The 19,886-nt window shown below is 35.0% G+C and overlaps 1 protein-coding gene across 6 annotated transcripts in view; it reads left to right on the top strand.

Annotated features, from left to right (window-relative positions):
* The window catches only part of LOC131153351 (phytanoyl-CoA dioxygenase), a 37,515-nt gene extending 27,713 nt beyond the window's left edge, over positions 1–9,802 (top strand). For 2 of the 6 annotated variants that reach the window (XM_058105614.1, XM_058105611.1), the window contains one exon: positions 9,531–9,802. In XM_058105614.1, the coding sequence (XP_057961597.1) occupies positions 9,531–9,573 (43 nt within the window). In that variant the 3' untranslated portion in view covers positions 9,574–9,802. Of the gene's footprint in view, positions 1–44; positions 269–9,530 lie in introns of those variants that run through there. The other 4 variants (XM_058105609.1, XM_058105606.1, XM_058105613.1 and 1 more) reach the window with 3 other exon arrangements.
* Positions 9,803–19,886: the final 10,084 nt, after the last annotated feature.

Here is a 19,886-nt window from a genome sequence, read left to right as displayed (position 1 = left end):
TTACTGAGAGGTGTCTCACCCTATCTTACAACCTTTGTTTTCAGGTCCATCCGTGCGTCGGTCCTAGTAGATAAAAGGACTAGGGAGGTTATTTTGGTTAGCTTACGTAAGCATCTAAATTTTTGTACTAAACTTGATGAAAGTCCTTTTTGGAGGGTTGTAATATGACGATTACTCTAAGTCCGAATGTATGTAAATTATGGATGTATTAGTGAACTCTGGTATAAGGCTAGTAGTAATCCCAATGGATGTTTATGCTTTTCCGCGACATTTACATCATGATTATGTATGTTTTACACCCGTATGTCCCTGTTTAGGGCGGGTTGTTTCCATATCTTGAACAGGTATAGGTATTTGATGTATGTGAGTGACACCTGAGTCCGTGTAAAGGGCCGGGTCGTTACACAAAATGTCAGAAAGCAATTTATTGTGAGTGAAGAGTGAATTACTCTGACAGTTACTGATCAAAGCAATCAATCAGATATTGTTGAAGCTCATCACGGGGTTGACACAAGGGTGTTGGCGAAGAGGAAAAGAGAGGTATAGGGAGATGTTTAGTAACTGTCGAAACTTGAGCTGTGACTAGTTGTGCTAGCAATAACTAGTACAACCATCCCCAAATTGACATCTATGGCCAATGGATTCATGAGGGAACTTGGAGGTGGAAACTCTGAAGAATGGCCTTCCATGGATGGTAAATCTGTTGATTCCAAGGCTCAAGACATGAATGAGATTGCATGTGTGGAATTTATCATTCATGCTGTATTTATCTTAAATGTCTGTCCACTTGCATTCATATTTATTCTTGAAGCCCATGGATTGTATTGTCCAACTATAAGTTTGATTTATTCTTTGATTCATCATCTTCAAATGTTTTGAATTCGAGGCTGAACTTCCTCCAAGTGGGGAGAATGGTGCAGAATGTCAAGAGGTCACATATGAGCATGATTAAGGCATTTGGGGTCAATTACTGAGTTTTAAGTTATTTTTTGTAATTTTTATTCCTTTTATTCCTATTTTCATGATATTTCTAGTGATCTTTTACTTATTATTTTTTTGGGTTAAAAATATATTAACAGAAAAACAAAGTACAATGAGCGGGGAACAAATATCCTCCTAAGAAACAAAAGAAAAGTTACCACACAATTACAGAAGAGCTGCCTTCCAATTCCTTTGCTGGTCAGGCAGCGACATCCCCCAGAAAAGCCCAAATGAAAGAGCCCAAAAAGAGGCTAGAAACACAAATCTCTCTCATGACAACTGAGGAGAGGTTGTGTGATCCTTGAAGCTTCTTGAATTCCTTTTAATCCCAAGGGTCCACCCAAAAACCATGCTTCTCCATAAAGCTCTTCCCTTTCTGGTTTTGCCAAAACCTCAGCATCTCCAAGGAGCTATCTAAGCTTCATCAAAATAAGGGAAAATAGCACTGTAGATGTACTTTTATTAAGCCATAAATCAGAAGATGTTGCGCATCTAATTATTAGGAAGGTAATATTTAGTTTTATTAGATTTCCTTATTTTATTTGCTATATTCTGAGCATATTAGGCTCTTAATAAACTATTCAAAGACTTATTGAAAAAGTTGAATATTATGAATATTATGAGCTGAATTTGAGTATTAAATTGACACTTATGGAGGACATGAGGTCATGCACACATGCTTATGGTTCACTAGTCAAGGTTTCTTTGCAAATTGGTATTTTTGATGGCCTCCATGTGAGCCCTAGCTAGATTTCTCACGTCATCCCTAGAAACTATATTGAAGTTTATCTATTTATTGTTTCTCAAGGTGTTCCATGGTGCTTATGGAAGGATAAGCAACCTTGAATTACATTCTCATTCTATATCAAATGATTGTTAGTGGGAAAAATTGGGGGTTGGGGTTTGGGGGACGAGTGGGGGTCGTGGGGTGTATTTCACAAATACATAAATAAATGCTGAAATCCGGATATCGTATTAGTTTCTCATGAGGGCCTGATGCATGTAGCCTTACCTCCACATTTAAAGAGGCTGTTTTCATGACTTGAACCTGTAGCCTTTAAGTTGAATGTAAGAGATCCTTCATCTTGGATCATGGCTCAATCTCAATTGGAAAAATCAAAAAATAAATACATGTATTCTTTGAACAAAACTATATTATAAGGGACTTAACCTGCTCCATTTCTATTTAATTTTTTTAATTAGTTTTTTTTTTTTGTTACGGGGCTAGAAAATAGAAGAGACTAATCTTTATTTTAAAAACTTAGGGCTGGTTCATTGCTGTTTTCAATTTTTAATAAACATAAATTATTTTTGACTTTCTTTTTATTTTTTAATTTTTGTTCGTCCAATTTATGTAAGTTTTCATTTTCTAAAAATTGTTCAGGTATTTCTAAATGTATAAACTCATGAATCTTAGTATTTCCATAACCCTTCACTGTTAGATTCTTACCCATGGTAGATTCTACACACCCAAGCTCTTCACGCTAGTGGCTACATTGTTGCCTCAAAAGAGGTTGTAGATTGTGAAGATGTTGATCTCTACATATATTTCCTTTTTACCTTATCAAGGCTTGATATACATTGTCAGGTCACAATCTAATGACTTGAAGTTTTTAGGTAAAGTGGTTCCTTACCATGTTATCAAAGCCATGGTTGCCATGAGGGGTTCTATTCTTGTTGCCTATGTTCATTATCAATTTTGTTGTGTTACCCATAATGAGTGCTATTCATCATTTGTTTTTCCCTTTATTTGCAATTGTCAATCGGTTTTCACATATGGCAGGGTGTGGCTTGACATGCATTGTTGTTCCATAAGTTAACAAACTTAAAAACTTTTAGTCAAAGTGGTTGCTTAACATACCCAATGTTGGACATTTTGTTTTAGTTTGTATTCGAGCTTATGTAATATCCTTGTTTCTCTTTTAAATCCATGGGCAAACTTGGTTGGCATCATTAACAAAATCTTCTATTGGACTTCATGGGTTGGATTTGGTTGTGGGCTTGTGATTGATGACTTGGATTTGGGTTGTTGGGCATGGAGTCCATACTCAAAGTTTGCGCGTGTGCTTTTTTTTTTTTTTTTGGTTTGGCATCTAATAACATAGTTAATGAGCTGCTGTGTGAGAGCTTTGGAGAATAATCACAGTTTTTAGGGAGCCAAACATGTAGAGAAGGAGGGAAAAAGACAAGGTGAAGTTGATGACATTTTCAAGTTTTATTTGGTTATTGTGTGTTTTCAAATTTGGTCATAAAAATGGAAGCACATTGCCCTAAACTATAGTTGTTAGAATCTTATGACTTGTGATTTGATTCATACAATTTGTATCAATTCCATGCCAAATTGATTCGAACCTTACTGACAAATCTAAAAACAACTGATTCATTTCCGAATCTATTGATTCATTTGGTGGATCTAATATATGGATCTAAAATCACCCATTCACATGATTCATGACCTATCATATCCTTAGAAACTTGACCAGTTTAAATCCCCCAAAACATCAGTTTTTTTGTTGCATTTATTTTTACCCGATTACCTTCCGTTCCTTGTCTATGTTAGCTTTGTGCTAAAAAAGAGGACAAACTAGAACTTGAGGTCTCATGTTGTTTTGACAAAACCACTCTTCACTCTTGGAGGAATATAGGGTTCTGCCATTGAGAAGAAGTGGCAAAACACTCACTGGTTAAGTTGATTTTCATGTTTCGTTGTGGTTTTGAGATTCAAAAGTTAGTTTTTTTTAGTAGTTTATTCAATTATTATCATTTTTTAGGTTAACCAATTTTTTTTCTTTTTATTTGAGAAAGAATATACATGAAATATTATTTTTTAAAATTGTTGATAAATACTAAAAGTTCATTTTGTTTTTTTTAATTTTTTTTTTTTGGTTCTTTCCCTTAAACAACATAAAGTTCTTTTCGTGAATGGTAGCTTGATTATCACACACCAACTCCATAGGCTGGGAATGTGGAGAACCAAGTTCTTCTAGCATTTTCTTTAGCAAGACTAGTTCATATCTATACGACCATGGTCCTATACATGACTACTTAATTTTTTCGAATATGAGATTATAACCAACAAACACATACTATTGATCATGGATCTTGTGTTAGTGGGAGACCCAACTCAATCTATGTGTGTGTGTGTATTCCTAAACGCACATGGCGCTTATAATGATACAAAAGACCTCTCCTAGGTGCAACTTTGTGGTACTGCAAAATATGAATAACATCATTGTGACTTGTTCAGGGGCAATGCTTTGTTGTGAAAGACATGTTTGGTCGAGTGTCTATGAGGTAGTTTAACTTCCCAACAAGTTTTTGGTATCATACATGATCAGCCAACAAGTTGTCACATCTAGTAATTTGTTGTAAGGAGATCCAAGTTGGAATTGCAATAGCATAGTCTCATCTGAAAATTTCTAGAGCATACTTTCATATGACAGGAAAATTTCATTCAAGATTTGGATACTTATGCCCAAGAAGTATTTCAAGAAATTTTATTTGTAGAAAACTATTATTAGGTGTACACCTTGACTATTATTAACGCTAGTGACAATATCATCCTCATGCACAACTAGTAAAATCCTTACTTAGAGTGATCTACCAGATATCTTCGAAGGCCAAACTCAAGTATTGCTGCACTGTACCCTACCAAAGCATGCTTTATTAGGGGATGTTTTAGATGTTGCACCAAAAGTTGGCTCCCTTGAGCAACAAACCCAGGTGGTTGCTCCATATAGACCTATTGTGAAGATCTCCAGGAAGGATGGCATTCTTCACATCTATTTGATGCAAATGCCAATGAAACATGGTGGCTAAAGGGATAAAACGATGTAAATTTGGTGACTGGGGAAAATGTGTCATAGTAGTCAAAACCATACAATTGAGCATACCCTTAGCAGCAAGGTAGGCCTTTAGGTGAGTCGCAACCATAGGGATTAACCTTCATAGTGTACACCTAGTGACATTTATCACATACTTATTTGAAAGAAGTGACACAAGCCCTCTAGCATATAGCATGAATCTCTTCATCAATTGCAATGGCAAGCAATTCTGCACTACTCCTACCAAAGCATGCTTGTGAGGGAATTTTTTAGACATTGCATCAAATGTTGGTTTCCTTGATAAAAAAAACCAAGTGGTTGCTCTATATAGACACATTGTGAAGATCATCATATAGGAAGATGTTCTTCACATCTAAAGGACGACGACACGTGGTGGCTAATGAGATAAAAAGATGTATATCTGGAAATTGGGAATGATGTATTAGAGTAGTCGAAACCATCCACTTGAGTATACCCTTTTGGCAATAGGGTAGGCTTTTAGGCGAGTTGCCACCATAAGGATTGATCTTCATAGTGCACACTTTGTACATCTAACCACAAACTTATTGGCAGGTTAGTGAGAGTTTATCAATGTAGTTATGCAGTATGCAGTCTTCAAATTGGAATCTGTTTTCTGAAAGAACCTGGATTTTGTGCTTTGGTGAGTCTTTGAGATCCTTTCAATGATATGTTGTGTGGAAAAAGCTCTCAAGTGTAAAACATGCATCTCTTCATCAATTGCAACTTGGGTTAGGCTTGTGACACGTGTAAGGGAAATAGAAAATTTTTAAAAAATCAATTGAATGTTGTGTACAAGTGTTACCTTTTGCAACAGTAATATGAAGGATAATATCATGAGAGATTAGATCATCAAACAAGGAAACTGAAGGCGCAACAGGAGGATATGGAGGAATCCTCCCTGCTATGTTATTTATTTATTTATTTAACAGGATGATTCAAGCAACAAGGACTTAATTGAGATGAAGACTTACAAGGATGACTAGGAAGAAACAATAGGCTTGGATTTGGAAGACTAGGCATGGGAAAGGACTAATCAAGATTGGAAATACTAAAGGAGTTAGAGACTCAAAGAAGGTAGTGCCTAGAGATGAGGGAACGGGACAAAGTAGGACTTTAACAATGGCCTTTTGAGCATGAAAATATCTTAGAAAAATACACTTAAAGAGCACGAGAAGTCAACTTATCCACTCCTTAAGTTAACTAATGGACAAAAGATGCACCCAAATGCATAGGGAGGTAGTGAGTACAATGGAGCATAAGGAATGGGAAGATAATAGAGTAAGGTATTTTACTACCAAGGAGAGAAGATGAAATTCTCATAAGGTAGCAAGCAATGAGCACAACATCACTCTAAAACATGTAGGGACATTCACCTGGTACAAGAAGTTATGAGTGACTTCAAAGATATTTTCATTTTTCCTTTCTGTGAATCCAGTTTTGTTGTGGAGTGTGGGCACTAGATGACTGATAAATAATTCTGCATTTAGTCATATAGACGGTGAATTAGGTTCTAAAGAACTCCTAGGCATCATCATGGTGAAGCATTCAGGTAGGTTAGTTGAATTGAGTCTTAATTTTGGAACAAAAGGCACAAAAGATCATAAATAACTTAGATAATTAAATAAAGCCAAGTCACCCTTGAGTAGTCATCAATAAATGTTAAAAAAAAAAATCTTAATGCTAACTTTAACATGCTCTACTCAGAATGTACTAATGTAAAAGAGCTGACAACCTGTTTATTGAATTAGGAAGACATGCTGCTTTTCCAACTGACAAGACTTGCACTCTAAGCTAGACGAATAAATTAGGAATCAATTGTTTTAACTTGTCCAAGGAAGGACGACCAAGGTGACCATAGATTTGAACTGGTGTGGATGCAATAATATTGTTAGTGGAGGGAGATTGTGTCATAAGAAGTAAAGAAGGTTATGGAACAATCCTTGACCTTATAATCTTGCTAACATGTGTGAGATTAAAGGGGAATCTAGGCAAAGAGAGATGGAGGAAGTAGGTTTACTCTTTCCATTCCTGTAATTGTGGTAGTGGATCCTTTGGCAATGGTAACATGAGGTAAATTGTGTGGAAGGTGGAAAAGAAATTGGTTATTCTTGTCATTTGGTTTGTGCCAATGAAATCTGTGACTCAAGGACTAGTAGGAGAGATACTAGATGACAAACAAGCTGTAATGTTATCTATTTGAGCACTGGATGCAATGGGAAGAAATGCTTGCTTTGATACTTGATGGAGTAGGAACTTTGATTACTCTTCCTTAGACATAAACATGGTATGTTGTTCTTTAATATTTTAACAAGTAGGGGTTGTAAACTGTGGTGGCTGCATTGGCGACTCGTGCAGTCCTAACACCCTCCTCCCCCCCCAAAAAAAAAAAGAAATTCCACATCCATTCCTTCCTCAAATGACTATGTGAACCTCCATGGGAACCTCTGCTACTATCCATTGCCGGAACTACCTTGTGTGATAAATGCCAACTTTACAAAAGCCAAAAATTGGGATACCTGAACTAGGAGATGAGGAATAAGTGCAAAAGAAGGCAAGTTTGCATTATGGAGAATTTGAGATCATATTGGTTCAAACTCAGGTTTCAAACCCGCTAGGATCTGATGAACTCATCTGCTCCCTCTACTTTTGCATCTCATGGATATGAGCTGTTATGGAGTTGCATAATGTTAAGTGCCTTGTGGATACACTGGATCTTAGCGAAATACTCGGTTATACTTAGTCTCCTAGCTACAACTAGAAATACTCCCATAACATGTTATGCATACAAGTTGAATTACTTGGAGCACTGCAGTTTAACATAATTCCACATCTCTTTCGTGGTATCAAGGTATATATTCTAGCAATATGAGGTCCCATTGAGTTCTACCAGAAGGAAACAATCAACGCAATTTCCTGGAAATGACCACTGCAAGTAGTGGTCCCTGTTTAGCTTTTAGCTTGATTTTTTGTTAGACTAAGAGGGAATAAGACTCTTGGGTTTATTGTTTCCATCAGCAAGATATATTGGACAACACCACACGTGCTTTATACTACTAACAACCACACACAATCAACCAATATCAAACTGGCAGAGACACAAAATCTTATGAGTACAGTAGTTCATAGTCATCTGTCACAATCACATATCATTTCAAGATCTGAAATTTGGATAAAAACAAGGATGCCCACGAGTTTTTGGACTTTGAAAACATGTTATACATTTCCATATGATTAAGGGTAACCAAGCCAGAGTGGAAAACATGGCTGGAAAAAGCTTCATGTGCTAGGCATGGCGTCTGACTACTGGACAGTGGGTGGGGTGTGAGTGCATGTGTGATGACAGCCAGTGATTAAATTTCTAGGATAACTGAATCAATACCCTGAGTGCAACTGTGGTGTTGGTTTGTTGAAAGGAAGCCTGGAACTATTGCTTAGCAGAGAAGAGAGGCAACAGCGAGATGGGTTTCCAACCAAGATTTTGACTGCACTATGTTGTATGGGCTTTGGGCATGTGCACTACTGTGCATGATGATGATGATAGTTTTAGGGTTTAGGATCATTGCTTTGATACCATGCAAAAAGAAGAAAAAATAGTTGAAGATTTTGTTGTAGTATGAGAACCTAACATAGTGACGGTTCTCTTTCTCTATTTCTATATCTCATGTCTATCGTAATGACTATCATATCCTTACTAATGCTCATTAACATATGATAATAACATGAAGTAACTTATAAGAGTAATCTTTTTGTTTCATCTAACAAAATTAGGGTAAAAAGCATTGACCTTTCCTAATGTTGGTAAAAAAGATGCAGACCTTCCCCAAGGTTTCAAAAATCCCACTCTCCTGAAGTTTGACAAAAAGATGCCGAACTCCCTTGAGCCAAGTATCAAGGGAGGTTTGTATTTTTTTGCAAAACCTTGGGTGAGGTCTGTGAAAATTTTGAAATCTCAAGGGAGGTTTGCATATTTTTGCCAAGCCTCAAGGGAGGTCTATGCCTTAGCACCAAACCTCAAGAGAGGTCAACATCTTTTGCCTAAAAAATTATTTGCAAATCTCTTTGAACAGTAAGTAACTTTGACCCTAATAATTCACTCTAACGAAAAGAGGAACCCACTGATCTTCTAGCTATCCTTAGATTATATCTCACCAAAATAAAAAAACCCAGCCTCACAGCCTTGCTGCAGCTTGGCCTAGTCCACAGCAAATGCAAAGATGGAACCCATGCAAATGCAGATCCACATCACAATCTCAAGATTCACCCAATTCACCTAGACTGCAGGATATTCTATTCCATAGTACAGTAACATGTTTGTGTCATAGTGCTCTGAAATGCAATGCATTAGAGGTGTGCTTATGTGGATGCATAATTGAGAAAATAATGGTACTCATATACTAATGAGAGGATGTTGAGGTGTTTCTAAATTTAATGAGTATATACTTTGGTTGTAAAGTTGGTTAATAATGATAGTAAAGATTATAATGCAAATAATGCTCCACTTTCAATATTAAAAATTGCTTGTTTAAAATATTGGATTAAAACTTGGATCGCTCAATTTAGTGTTCTGGAATAAAATACATTTGCATGAAATCTTAGTGGGCTATTATGATGGGTAGCCTTGTTTTTCTACATTTGAATTATTTGAGTTGTGCATTTCAGAGCTTTCTAATCAGTTTTGTAATGTTGAAATGAACCTTATATCAGGATCAGGAGGAAGGTGGAACTAGAGCCTCTCTACATTTCTTGAGGTGATCTGATAACCATCCCTGGAGGGTTGTTTAAATGGATACTATTTGCAGCCCAATTATAGCTGTCTACGCATACAGATAATCCTGTATAAAGTTTGTGTATCTTGCATTTTGTGCTTCTTGTGAAACAGAGAATTATTTCACAAGAGAATTATGGATGTGACTATTTTAACATAATGTACTCTTTTAAGTCGATTTGGCAATGGAAACTTATTGAAAATTTTGATATATGTGATATAGATTTGTAGTTGAACAATAATTGTTGGAGGTTATGCTGTTTACCCTTATAAATTTCTTGGCATTTGGAAGGAATGCTCATCTTGTAGAAAATTTCTCCCACGAGTAAAAGCCTTGTGTTTCAACCTTGCAAATTTTGGATTTGAGTTGAAAAAGAGTACCCAGGAAAAGGGCATGGAATGTATTTCTTAGTGGCATATACAGCCCACCCTGCGTCTCCCAACCCCCAAAGTTTTCCTCTTTTTTCAGCCTTCTGTAAAAGGCATCCGTCCAAATTCATCCTAGTAGACAAAATACGTTCCTGTATCTATTCAATGATTCATTGTACTAGTGAAAATATTACAAATGGAGGATAGATTTTCAGGAAGAAAAGTGTATTCTTAAGAATTCTGTTAAATCTATACCATTGTTTGTTTCAGTGTATATGGAATTCATATTCAATGCAAGGACCAAGCAATTTTTTATTGTATAGCAGCCTACTTTTCTCCATTATGGGGATATTTTCTTTCTAGTCCTGAAAAAATTTTCATTGCATTCTTTGGACTGAACATTTAGGCATGTGGTAACAAGAAGATTAGGATATCTCTTTGGTTCCAAAATATGTCATTGCATTCTTTGGAAGATAAATGTTTGATTGAACATGGTGGCAGCAAAACTTACTAGTGCCTGTGTAGGACTTTTGGGTACAGAACCAGGCAGTATTTGGTTCTTAGTTGGAAGTCGACTGGTAAAAGGATTTTGCAGGACATAATGAGAATACATCAACAGATTTTAAATATAGTCTTCAGTGAAGGGCTCTGTTTAGATGATTTGAAAGTGACAAATGCATTGGTTTCTTGTAAATGCAGTGTCCAGGATAGACCTAGCTTGTGTCCATCTTTATTTTTGAGATTTGGACCAAGTTTTGCTAAACTAAGTTGATATTTTGAGCCCCTGCCTGCTTCCATTGAATAAAGGCAGGCTAGACCAAAAGGACGGACTGTTCCTGTCTATCAAGATTTTGAAGCACAAGCACTTGGAGCAATCTGTTTTCAGTCACTACCCTGATTTTTTCTACGCCACAGATTAACAGCAGCTTCCTTCCCAGTATGTGCTTGTGCTCCTTTTCATCAATGCACCAGGCATTCAATATTCTTTTGATATTTCAGATGAAATGGAGTCAAATAGAATGATTTTGATTTATACTTATTCTTGATTTAATTTGTTATTTTATTTATGCCATTCCATTTCATTTTCTAACCAAAGGTGACGTTTACTTAAGATTCAATTCAAAAGGCCCTACTTAGTTGACTGACAATGACAAACGAAGCTAAGTAGGGCCTGAGGCCCCCTGCTAAATCTGAGGAAAGCTCACGCCCGGCTGGCCTGCCTGTGATAGTGGGAATTTTCCTGATCCCTGGTCAAAGACTTAATTTGATGCAATAACATTCATGAGTTTTGTGCATTTTATGCATTTTGGTTCTTTTTAGGGTCTCCACTGAATGGGTCAATATAAGGTCAGTCTTTGTGGAGATAGTTATTGGCCGCTAGATGCCCAGCCTCTCTCTCTCTCTCTCATCCAAAGAAATGAGGGACATAAATTTTTACCTTTTGGGTCTCATGAAGACAGCACTAATCTTATTCGTACTTCATTTGATACGGCTTAATTCTACTATTGTGAATTATGAAGGTCAAAAGAATGACAGAATATGAAGCTAGAAGAACTGGAGTCCAACAGCCCGTTTAGGTGACTTCTACCCTTACTAAAGCTCTGAAGTCGACCTTACTAGTCGCCCTGCATGATCCTGTACTCAATATTATTGGTTAAGGGCAGTGGTTGAGCCAACATTTTTTTTACAGAATTATTTGTGTTATACATATATATATATATATATATATATATATATATATATATATGTATAACACAAATAATTCTTATATATATATATATATATATATATATTTTTTTTTGTTTTATTAAAATTTAAAAAACATTTTACATCACACATTATAGTTTGATCCCTGCACTTCTTGAGTGTAAATTTTTTTTAAAAATGTATGTTGTATGATGTTTTCTTTTATAGCATTTAAAATATGCAGGAAAATTTTCAAGTTTTAGTGGGTGTATTTGTACTATTGGACGATATATGGATCAGTCCCTGTGACGGGTCACTCTGGATTGTTCCATGTTGGAATGTTTCATCTTGTGGGCTATGAGTTCTTGCCTCCAGTTTTCCATGGGAGTAGGATTGGTAATGGAGAGAAATTTGATTTGATTTGGAGAAGTCTTCATTGTGCTTAACATAAAATGAGTTGATTTTTTAAGAGTTGGGGGGGGGGGGGGGGGGGGAGACAATGGAATAGATGGTTTATTGCACAAGGATATAAAAGTAGGCGAAATAGAATGAAATCATTTTAAGAATGTGTAGATGAAAAAAGATAGCTATCAACTCATCGTATAAATATTTAATTATTCTTTTTATTTATATGTTGATTGAAGCTACACTAATATTTTTTTGATCATTTGTTTTGAAATGACATTTTAATAATGATAAACTAACAACGGTGCTATGAGGGATGCAATTGATCTTAGGATGAATAGAATGGAGATAGATCGTTTGAACATATATAGGTTGGTTCACTATCTGTATAATGATCTCTTGTTTTGAAATGACATTTTAATAACGATCAACTAACAACAGTGCTATGAGGGATGCAATCTATCTCAAGATTAATAAAATGGAGATAGACCATCTAATTGTATATAGGTTGGTTCAGCATCTCTATAAAGGAGAAAAGAAAATACCATTGTTATGCTAGCTGAGGAACCAACAAAGGTTTAATGTGTAGATTGCACTTTCTATATTAGTCAAACTTTTAACTACTTGTAGGCAACAACTTTTTTTTAAATGGAGAACAAAGGAGGGACATGCTTAAGCATAGGAGGATTTCTTTATATATGTAATTGCACACGAGACTATTAGATCTTGTATACTTTTCTTAATCTAGGCATAACTTAGCATTGGAGGTCTCGATGAAGCATCCTTCAACTTTTTTTTTTTTGGTAGCTCGATAGTAGAAATAAAGAATAATTTGTGGAGTAGTTAAGCTAGTCATGGCAAATTTTTGTTACCCTCCACTAAGATGGGGCTACCAACACCAATCCCCAATTTAATTTTTCCACATGAAATCCTATAAACTTAGCAAATCATGCACTTGAATTGTTGGCACAAGTTAACATTCTCTTTTTAGGAAATCCCAACTCTATTGGTATAGAATAGCCAATATAATTTAGCATAATAAGCGCAAAATTGTCAAACGTGGCACATGCCCCTAGAGCTAGGTTGCCCTGTGGCTTAACCCTTGAGCATGACAACTCGTGAAGACATACTAAAGCATGGGGATTCTTTAAGATGCAAAACTGTGGAGAAATTATTAGGTACACTCGGTGTACCACCTAGTATGTTGATTGATATACTAAGACCAATATAATTTTACCATGTGTATGGTTTGTTAAAAAAAAATAATTATAATTGTCTAGTGCAATAAAAATACAAGCACATGTTAAAATCATATTGATTTTAGTGTACCAATCAACATGCTAGGTGGTACACCTGGTGTACCCAATATATATGTTTTAAAATGATGCCCATCATTCACAAATGATGAGGGTGGATGCTGTAAATAGAGGCATGGAGTCGAGGCCATCGGATTGAATATAAAAAAGACCTAAAAAAGAGGTAAAACATAAGAATACTAGTGTGAAGTCTAGTTTAGGTGTTAAAGAAGGCATGAGGCATTAACTATCCTTCACCTAGAACATTCTAGACTAGCTTTTGCCAAAGATATTTCATGTAGCCCTAGATTGATTACTTATGAGACTTAGGTTCAACTGAGTAGGTGGAGAACTTTTGGATGATTATGATGCTTAATACAATCACAAATACTATTATGTGTGGATTTTTTTCGTAATAACACTTAAAGGCACCACCTCATGTGGGTACTTGGGTCTTATATGGAACTCGGTTAGTGATTTCAACCAAATACTTGAGAGCAATGGTAAGAATTTGAGAAAGCATCACAAGATTGTCCAAAAGCTCAACATGGAAGCTATAAAAATTTCAAGATTAAGCTAGTAGTAACATATGTATACATTTCTAAGTGAATCTAGTCTATACACAAATTTAAAATTCCTTTTTAATTTAGAGTTAGCTAAATTTGATATTAGACCTATATTTCTTATTCTTCTAATAAGTGTAAAATTTACATGTCCTAGTCTATGGAAAATATCTAAAGAAAAATAAGTGGAAGAGCTAGTAGTTCAATTCATACATTATTAAGAATAATGAACACAAACAGTCCACCACTACAATGTCTTTGCCCTAAGAAGACATCATTACAAGGTAGGATAATTTTCCCTAACTCAAAGACTAGTTTGATTCCATCCTTACTGACTAATCAAATTCCTCCTAATGTCATGAATATAATATGCCCATTAGTCAATCCTAATGTTTTCCTAGACACAAATTTAAGGTTAATTATACCCCTTCTTGGCATAGGTGAAGACTATGCATTCGCATAAATGCTGATTCACTATTAACCTTTTCGTATGTGTCAATTTAACAATCAATGTAAATATATTTAGGGACTTTGGTATCCACTACCCAAGCATGGGGATTTTCCAAATGACTAAGCTCAAATACAACAACACCTCATCTTTTCCTGCTACCTACTACCACCACCACTACTACTAGCTTTATACCATTAGCTAGGATGCCATGTGGGAACTTTTCAAACTCTCAAATTTGTAGGTCAACTGTCTTATCACCACTTGTATTGCAAGAAAGAATATTTTTTGAAATTTACCCATTTATCAATTGTCTTAATGCAGAAATTTTTAAAACTTAAGAGATGTAGTATCATATTAAAATCTAAGGAGATGTTATTGGAATTTATTTATTTATCAATTGTTCCATTGAGCCTTTTCTTCTTTCCGAAGACCCATTTGTAACTTGAGGTTTTAACCTTGGGTGGTAAAATTGACTAGTTCCTAGATGTGATTTCCTAAAGTATTATAGCCTCTCTCCAAAAAGTGGGGAGGGGTGGTGATGGTGAAGGAATTGGGTGAAGAAACAACTTCCAAATGAATTGAAGATTCTCTCCACCAAGAGGCTTGTAATGAAATCATCTCTAAAGCTTCTATCTACATTTTGTACGTTATTTTGCAAAACCAAATTTCATTGGCAATCAAACTTCAAAACCTCATCATCGTTCATCCCTATAATTGTATTATTTTAAATTGTACCCTTCTAATTTAACTAGTAAAAATCCAGAACATGATTTATTGGAAGCAGAACCAATAAAACTACAATCATAAGTTTTTGGGTTAATTTTATTTCTTTTGATCTTTGGTATCCTTACCTTAACTAGACACATCACAATCTGAGAACTTTTAAGTTAGGTTCAAAATAATTTGCACTATAGTTTTATATTTTATAAATCAATCAAATGTCTCATATTTTATGAAACAGTCAAAAGCCTTATATTTTATATATTCTAGTATGTCTAGAAAACAAAAGTTATCTAATATCTTTTACCACCTGTAAGTCATAATTTGTTGAGCTAACTCTAGACTTCAAATTCCACATCTTGACCAGTAGGTTGACCTTTATTGTCTTGACAACGAATTGTCTAATTTTTGCATGGGTGTTATGATAAATCAAATCGAGACTTGGTCTATGTCCAATTCAGCTGCTCAGAAAATGAGTAAAGATCAAATCTTTTTAGGAGGGCATTTTGGGAAATAGGGAATCAGGGCATGAGGTCCTAACCTTAATTTTTATAAAGAAGATAGGGAAGCAAAAAAATATGTTTGAAAAAAAAAAAATTATGCTTTTGAGATGGGTAAAACAAGTTGGGAGCAAAAAAGCCTAGGAAGGAGGTATAGTTTGTTTTTCCTAAGGAGGTATGCATAAGTTATATGTCTTACTCTTACCTCCTTGTCGATGACCATTTTGACTGAATGATTAAAATGGAGATTGGAAATCATTTTTTTTTTTTTTTTTTACTTTCTTTTAGCTTTTATTTTTTATTTTTAAATTTTCTGCTACGTTTTTATCATTTTTTACTATATTAGGTGATGCAGGATAGTCCAAAATGGTAATGTGGGGTTTAGCAGCAATTTTGACTTTGTGCACGCAATTTGAGACAAAACCTTTGTCATTTTAGATTTTTTGTTTTTTATTTTGTTTTGTTTTTGTTTCTTTTTTTTTTAATCTCTTTCTGCCAATTTTGACTGCATCAAGTGATTCTGGGTTGACTGAAATGGTAAGAAGAGGCCTCCTAGTGAATTTGACCTTAAACATGCAAATCGAGGCAAAATATTTGTTATTTTGAACTTTTTTCCTTTTTTTTTTCTTCCATTTTTGACCGCATTGTGTGCTTCAGGATAGTTAAAAATGGTAGACAGATGTTTGATAATGATTTTGACTTTGGGCATGAAAATCGAGGTAAAATCCTATAATTTTAGGTTTTTTTTTTTAATTTTTTTTAAAAAAATTTTGATTGTATCAAGTGATCTGAAGCACTCCAACAATTTTGCCCTCCTACACAAAAATTGAGGTGAAAGGCCCATCATTTCAACCTTTTCGATTCTCTTTTTTTTTTATTACTAAATTTGACAATATGAAGTGATTTGGAACAATTTGAAATGGTAAGTAAGGGTCAAACTGTACTTTTGATTTTTTCTATAATGTTTTGGCTTTTTTGGACACTTTTAGAATTTTTGGTCATTTTTTGTGGATCGTAAGTATTTGTTTTTTCATAATTTTTATAAATTAAAATTTTCAAAATTAATATAATATAATATTAAAATATTAAATTATTTGAAAATTAAAAATATAAAATCAAAATAATTTCAAAAAATTAATTTTAAATAGATGGGAGCCAATGCAGGCGCATGTATGCACACAGCTGCCATGTAGTGGAAGAACTCCGTTTTGTGTATTTTAGGAATTAGAAAAATAATAATAATGGTGAGTTTTTGTAGAAGATTGGAGTGCGCAAATGTTTGCAACACTAGTAGTTGTCAAAGTCCCAACTTTTGGACCATGTAAAAATCATCCTACTTCCCTAGGACCCTACTTCTGGTTTGTACCGCGTCATTATCATTCACATGCATTCTAATGAGAGGAGGAGTTAGCCACAACATCTCTACGATGTTGGCGCAATAGTTCTTCTATCTCCACTTTCTAGTATTTTATAGCTTGGAACACCGTTGCTCAGCCCATCATTTGATGTACCAGCTCTTTTAACTACTGGTTCTGATAAGTAAGCGTGTCCAGCCTTACAGCCAGGTCGTCCGCCTGAGACTCAGCGGCTCGATGTGCTCCTCCATATCAGTACGAGAAGCCGCATTTGCACTCAAAGATGATGTTGGGGCTACGTATCCACTCCCAAGACCTTTCACATAACCCCTTTGTTGATGTCCAAGAGTTTGATCGCATATATCATCATCTATGGGTGGTTGACTACCCTCAGAAGTATCTGCATCCCTCATCTGGACAATCCTCTCCTATTTTCAGTCATAAAAATGTAGAAAAATGATTAAATAACAATGCAATAATGGCATTTTGAATTCAATAATGAACTAAATACTATAACTTACTAACATGTTTTCTTTGAGCACCCTAGCACCACTCCCCTGATGGCCTTTGATGTATTCTCCGATAGAGGGAAAACCTTGGCTCTGTTTTCTAGTGATGGGATCACACTAAATTATCATATAAAACCTCATATTAACAACTTTGGAAGTGTAAACATATGTAACACTTGTAATGTAATACTCAACTAGTTTTATAGAAATTACCGCTCGATGATGCATAAATAACTTTGAGCTACCACAATGTGTCGTATCTAATTTTTTGTGGTTCTCAGCATTTATTCAGAAAATATCCTACAAAAAATATTTTATGAGATAATAATCCACATTCATACCAAAAAATAGTTCTAATTTAAGAACATCACCTGGTAGTGGGGGTCATGAAAATGAAGACATAGTAGCTCCCAATCTTCATGGGAGATCTTATTGTACGAGTGTTGTTCATCTTCATCTCTCATCACCTTAAAATGTCTGTGCATTTTGTAGCGATACATCTTAAACCAAGTGCAAGAGTTCTTGTTGACTGTCGTTTTGACATTAGGGTTGATGAGAATGTCAATATCAAACGAATCTTGCATATGAAATACATATAGAATGTTAGACAGTAAATAATGTAGTATATTAAAAGTAATAGAAGTGGTTGGAAAACATATCAATATGCGCTCATAGAGAACCAAGCGCTGCACCTTAGTCACCTGTGGCCAGGTGAAGGAGGTGGCTAGAGTAAATTGTCGGCATATAATGCCAACCTCCTGTGTCCAGGCCGTGCACCAATAACCCAACGGTGCTGAGTAGCTTGGAGGAATCTCGATCTTGATCCACTACTATGTCCTCTATAAATTCTTGCAGAGTGTGGTGTTCTTGGCAGCACCATGACTTGACCTCGTTGTCTGTGATGATGAGGTCGATGCTAAAAAAAGAGTTCAAAGATTCATTATAGATATGTATATACACGTCTGTAAAACTATCATTTATTTAAAAAAAAAAAAAATTAAAGAATCATAATCTTACCAACACAGCTCATATGGGTGGACAACTCACCCTCGGTCTCCTCAACTAATGGATGCATATCTGAATGGGTTCTCGAGGGCTCAGACAATGATGCATTAGCACTTACGTCCTTTGGCTCTCTTGCATATGCTGCATCCTCCAGGGTGGCCATACTAGATAGCCTACGTCGAACAGATCAAAGACCTTCTGGTGCCATGTCTGGAACATTATACATAAGTACATATAAGAAGATTGCATATTAAATGGATGTATAGTAAATATATTTTCAGTTATTTACATAGATCAAATACATGGTGACAACATAACATGCTTATCCTTTATACATCCTCAATATGGGTATCATCATCACTTTCTAGTATGTCTTTCTCCTCACTACAGTACTTGACCATAGTTTCATCTTCCCCATCAGTTTCATCATTGTTGATGAAGTCAACATATACAAAAGGGTCAATTCCAATATTAGCTGTAATACCCCAAATCCCGAAGGATCTCAGATGTTTACTTTTTACCATTGATTTATAGTGGAAGTAAATAAGCCCGATTATTATTAAACCAGTGCGCTAATTAACTGTATTACAATATTTTTTTCTAAAAAAAGAAAAATTACACAAACATAATCATTTGACATCATACTAATATTACTAATCAAGCTTTCTTTTTCTATTCCCACCCGCATGCTTGCTATGCCTGATTTCTAGTATGTCCTTCAGAGTTATCTAAAATGTAAATTATGATTGGGGTGAGACGACGCTCAGTAAGTAAATAAGATTATTATTAGTGTGTGGCCAAAATGAGCTTTTATAATTTTGTAAAACATTATTTAATACTATAACTTCAAAATTGTTTTTAAAATAAATGTAAATTTAAAAATTTCTGCATAAAACTTTTACCATCAACTATAACAGTAAAATTTAATAACCAAATACTGTAACTGTTAAATTAAACTTTTAACATTAAAATTGTAACTAAAGTATTTAATTATATACATATATATACTTTTCCTTATATGTTTCCTTTATATAATCATTTAGGCACAATAATTGTCCTGTTCATATAAACATATGTTTTTCCTTCCAATCATCAATAACTCTATACACATAATTAAATATGTATATACATATATTGTAAAAACCACCCTTAAGCCTGTTAGCCATAAGTCATATTTACCCCCATGATTGAGTTGTGCGGTCCGAAGATTGGACTTAGTTGGCTGGCCAGTTAAACTAAATCAACATACATAATCATTAAGTGAGATTTCCCTTATTAAGTCCAGATCCAAAATCAGGTGTGCACTCAAGAGAAATCCACTACCATACATAACTACTCTGTAAACAGTGTGGGTGCACTCTGATCCGTTTAAAATTTAAGTTACGGTATCGAGCAATTGTAATTCTTGTATCGTCTAAGCCATAAGGGCTTTCGAAA

The sequence above is a fragment of the Malania oleifera genome, chromosome 4 (assembly GCF_029873635.1).
Source record: "Malania oleifera isolate guangnan ecotype guangnan chromosome 4, ASM2987363v1, whole genome shotgun sequence".
Taxonomy (NCBI): domain Eukaryota; kingdom Viridiplantae; phylum Streptophyta; class Magnoliopsida; order Santalales; family Ximeniaceae; genus Malania; species Malania oleifera.
This window is presented reverse-complemented; position numbering and strand designations above follow the sequence as displayed.